At 42.3% G+C, this 5101-nt stretch overlaps 1 protein-coding gene across 1 annotated transcript in view; it reads left to right on the top strand.

Annotated features, from left to right (window-relative positions):
• The window catches only part of KDM3A (lysine demethylase 3A), a 54923-nt gene that overhangs the window by 33964 nt on the left and 15858 nt on the right, over positions 1-5101 (top strand). Inside the window, exons 17-19 of the mRNA XM_019526449.1 lie at positions 468-640; positions 2002-2238; positions 3652-3823. Of these exons, the coding sequence (XP_019381994.1) occupies positions 468-640; positions 2002-2238; positions 3652-3823 (582 nt within the window). The remainder of the gene's footprint in view (positions 1-467; positions 641-2001; positions 2239-3651; positions 3824-5101) is intronic.

Below are 5101 nucleotides of genomic sequence, written 5' to 3'. Positions count from 1 at the left end.
CTTCCCTGCTGCAGCAGTGTAAGGGTGCAGGCACTAGGGGGTAAGGGAGGTGGGGATGTAGAGGCAAAACTGTAACCCCTTGTGGACTGCAGATTGCCTGTGGGCTGCCAGTTGGACAGCCATATCTTAGTGATCAGAAGCATAGTCAATTTTGCAAAGGTATTAAGTGTCATGTTGTTTTACTAGCCTGGGCTTTTGATAATGGGAAGACTATCTGCTGGTGTTAATAGTGAACTCGTTTCTATTTTATACACTAATTAGCACTTTTTAAAAATTGCATAAGCAGAAGTGTCTTACATTGAACCTAACTGTATTGTAATTTGGCAACAGAGTATATAAGAAACTGGCTACCTTTTTAAGGTGCATATTTACATTTATATTAAATACAGGGCTTCAGATTCTGGCACATAGTTGTATAGCTTCAAACAACAATCCTTGTTTCAGTGGAGGCTTTTTCCCTTTTTCAGAGAAAGTCCTGCCCTCTGCCTTAAAGAATGAACACAAACCTCTTCAGTCCCTTCCCACATTTGCGAAGCCAACAACAGCCTTGCAGACGTTCAACAGTGCAATATTGACTCCCATGAGCAGCAACAACAGCACAGGTTTCCTGCGGAACCTACTGAACTCCTCCGGAGGAAAGGTATCCCAGGACTCTGGCATTACTTTACTTCTCTTGTGGTTGTGAAGCCAGATGTTCCAGTTTTCTCCAGCAGTGCTGCTCTAATCTCACAAGGCATGTGCCACAGTAAATAAACAAGGAAAAGATAATTTAGTTGGAGGAATTAGATTTATCTGTCGGATGCATTCACACTGCAGGCCCCCATTTCAGCCTTTCTGGAGTACAGCCAGTGACCCACACTGCCATTAATCCTTGCTTTGTAAAGGACTTCGAGCCATGCAGTGCTTCTAGACAGCCCCTAGTTGAGAGATGCAGCCCATTCACTGATTAATGTGCATTCAGGCAGTGTCTGAGAGCTTTCCAAAAGAATCTTCAACTAGATCTGAGTTTGGCTTCTACTTGAGGGCAATCCCCTTGAGTAAGCAGCATGGATTGTAGGCTGCTCAACTCCATGTATGCAGGTATAAAGTGTATGTAATATGCTTACTTCTGAAATAGTGGATTGAAAGCTCCCTGGGCTTCACCAGTGAAACCTCACTGACTTCCATGCAGTAAGAGAAATAAATCCTTGCTAGATGCCATACCTCATGGACTTCTGCAGCTTTGCTCAGGTGGAACTAAGATCCAAATTTTACTTATGCTAAAATACTGTAGAGGGAAACTAAGGTGTATTGGGAATGTTTAGGAATAGCATATCTTAGTTGAACCTTCCAGCCCAATGCAAATGACCTCTTGAGGTCCATTCAAGCTGTGGAAGAAATCAGACTTCATGTTGTGGTTGAATCAGAACTGACAGAGCCAGCTTTTCTTTATTTAAGGCTATACTGTGATCACAGGGAGAATTCCATACAGCAAGGGGAATCACCCACTTGTCTGTTTCAAAGGATTTCTCGAACTGTATAAGTTTACAAGCATATTTATACTTAAGACAGAAAAAGAGGAAAAAAATGTGACCTTGGAGAAACAACACAATAGTAAATTACACAGAGACATACAGACAGTTTACTTAAAGAAAACATCCATGCACAGGGTAATATATCAAGACAAAACAAGGCATGCAGAATTCCTTATCTCGGAACATATAACTGAAATAAGCAGTATCAGCACTTCTGGTCTCTGTCTGGTTTCCTAGTCAAGCAGGCCAGGAGCCCAACCAAATCCACTACCACACAGCCCTAGGATTCTTCTGAGAGAAGAATATTCTGTTCCCTACCCAAAGTATAACTCTGGGCTTAGGTGAAAAGGTTGGGAAGTGAAAAATGTGTTGGCAAAAACACAACTGCAGTGTTACATTTTTTGCAGAACAAACAGCATTTTGACAAGTGGCAAGACAGCACTGAGGCAAATGTTAACATCTTTTCCTTTTCTCTTACTAAATTCAGACTGAGAATGGCCTCAAGAATACACCCAAAGTCCTTGATGATATTTTTGCCACTTTGGTGCAAAATAGAACAGTTACAGATGTGCCTAAGAAGCCTCAAGGATTGACTATAAAGCCTACCATAATGGGCTTTGATACTCCCCACTATTGGTTATGTGATAACCGCTTGCTGTGTCTCCAAGATCCTAACAATGAGAGCAACTGGAATGTCTTCAGGGAATGCTGGAAGCAGGGGCAGGTAATGTCTTATACACATTGACTGCTTACAGACATTAAAAAACCCAGTGCTTTACTTTATACTTGGTGTGCCCCCGTGTTGAGCCTAGCACATGCCTAGAAGAGGTATTGCATTAGTTGGACCCGGCTTGCCCAATGTCTGTATAATCAGGTGCTTTAGTGGGGATTTTTTGGCACTTTTTTATCTAACAGCTGATTGAATCAGCTGTTAGATGTAAACACCAAAAAGCCCCAGTGAAGTGCCCAATCTACAATCTATACAGACATTGCAGAGCCAGGTCAAAGTAATGTGCTGTTTCTTCCAGTAAACCGGGGGGGGGATCGTCTTGTGGTGAGAGGGGTAATATTGCCTGCCTAGGTTTTATAATAATAAAATCACTGGTCTCTGAGCACGAGTCACCAGAAAGATCTTTAGGAAATAGTTTCTAGTCATAGAGCCTACAACTTCTCAGAACCAAGGCTGAACATCTGGCAGTGACTGGTATTTCCCTTCACCCTTTCTGTCTAGTTCTGCTGCTTTGTCAGAAAGCATTGTGGGTATAATAATCCCTAACTGTCTCTGTCATATGGCTGTTAAGTACATTGAGTAATATGAAATGCCTTGATCTTTAGAATTTAGTTAATTTATCCATTAAAATATCCTGTGCATTTTATTTTGATACATCTTATTGAAACAGATTGGTGGCCCATATTGTGATTGTTTCCCAAACCAGTCCATCACAAGGCTTTGTACCATTGCTTATAAGCAACTACAGCAGTTTGTTTTAATGTTACGTGCATGTTACTGGGGAGTAGATTATATACCAAAATACTTGCCACACTCTCAGAAGTCTGAGAGCTTGAACCTCTTTGGTCTTACTTCTGAAAAACTGATTGCTTGGCAGGCAGGCTCTCAGACATTGCCCTGTGACCATCTTGTGTCTCATGGAATACCTTTTTCTTTGGAAGAGTCTAAATGTATTTTGAAAGGTTTGCTGCTTCTGTCTTCTGAGGCAACATAGGAGTGAATTAAGATGTTGCTACTGGTGTCTTCTCTGTTTCCCTCCAGCATGGAGAGTGTCACTTAAATCAGCACAGTATTTAAACTTCTCTCTCTTGGAAGTGAACAACACCCCTGAAAACAAGAACATGCTACATAATTCTAGCATAGCAGCCTAATTAAACAATGCCTACTCACTCATACTCTAAAAATACCAGTGTCCAGGAAAAAAATTGAGAGAAGATAACAATTTATCACCCTAAAAGAAAAAATAGTCTTTTTTCCAGATTAAATTTGGCACGGTCTATAGCATTTGTTGTCATAACTCCTATACTCTGAAGCCTTGCCTAAATGTTTATGTAGTTTTAAAAATCAAAGCCTCTTTACAAAGAATATTTTTAATTTTCCTTTAATGGTGTTTTTTTTTTTAAATAGCCTGTAATGGTGTCTGGAGTGCATCACAAATTAAACCCGGAGCTGTGGAAACCAGAGTCCTTCAGAAAGGAATTTGGCCAGCAGGAAGTAGATCTGGTTAACTGCAGAACCAATGAAATTATCACAGGAGCTACAGTAGGGGACTTCTGGGATGGATTTGAAGACATTCAAAGTATGCAATATGAATTCCCTTCTTTGCTATTGTGTTGTACAGAGGGTACTAAAAACAGAGGCATGACTGATGGACCTGGTATTCAGGGCAAGCCACTCCTGCAGGGGTTAGCATCACTGGCATTTATACCAGGCAGTGTGTTTTGCTAATTACCCAAAATTTGGCAGCAAAAGGAAAAGGAGACAATTAGGCTTAATTTGTCACACCACCACAGCTAGCCACACCATTGCCATCTCCCTCTGCAGCAGTGGCCTCTCCTGGAAGTAAGTTGGCACCAACCCCATGTGGGTTCCTTTATGGTGACTGCCAGACCCTCTGCTTCTATTTTGGTATCTCTTCCCCCTCCTCCTTAGCGCCCAGGGACTTGTGCCCTACCCACCTACCTGTAGTTGTGCTACTGGCTAACAGCATGATAAACAGGCACTTCTATTTTTGCTGCTGGCTTTAATCTGTACTGGCAGGCTTTGGGTGAAAGAATAAAACCAACTTACAATGGTCAGTTTGCTGTTGTAAACTGTTTGTTTACAGTTTACAAACAAACAAAGTAGTTTGTTTTCTGTAGAGACACAGCTATCCAGAGCACCTTGCTACTGGATGGGGGAGCTGGCAGTAACCTGTTGGCATTTAGAATGGGCTGTGGAATGACAGACTCAAGTTTGAAGATGCATGGCCCAAACACTGGTGTATAGTTCTTCCTGATTCTTCCAGTGGGTAACACTTTTACACCAGAATAATGATTTACAGTGGTAAAGTGCTGGGTGTCCCATGTCTGCTCCACATTTTATGCTGGTACAAAAGTAGATTACACTGGTAAATGTATGTGTGTGGACCCTTTACTTGTGGTGGGATAAGCTAGATCAGGGTTTTTCAACCTGTGGGTCACAGGAATATGTGAAAGGGTCATGAACAAACTTTAAAAATGGGGTTTCTTTTAAAGGAGAAAGATGTGGGAAACTGTGGCTTTTCCCTTGCAGGCTGGCAGAGTTGCAGCCTGCAAGGGGCTGCTTGCCCCACATGCCCACCCACTGCCCCATATGCTGTGGGGGCTGGGCCCTGGGGGCAGCAGGTCAGGAGTGAGGGGCACTGGGTTGGGACTGGCCATTGAAGTTTACAGAGAGGTCCTGGTACAAAAAGGTTGAGAAGCACTGGACTAGATGACCTCCGGAGGTTCCTGTGAACCCTAATTTTCTGTGAACGTATGATTCTGTTATCTGCTCTGGCTGGCTTGGAACTGCTAGGAAGATTTTTCCATAGCAAAGTGCACTGATGTGATTTCCA

This window comes from Gavialis gangeticus, unplaced genomic scaffold, assembly GCF_001723915.1.
Source record: "Gavialis gangeticus isolate Ggan-Ray unplaced genomic scaffold, GavGan_comp1, whole genome shotgun sequence".
Classification (NCBI taxonomy): domain Eukaryota; kingdom Metazoa; phylum Chordata; order Crocodylia; family Gavialidae; genus Gavialis; species Gavialis gangeticus.
This window is presented reverse-complemented; position numbering and strand designations above follow the sequence as displayed.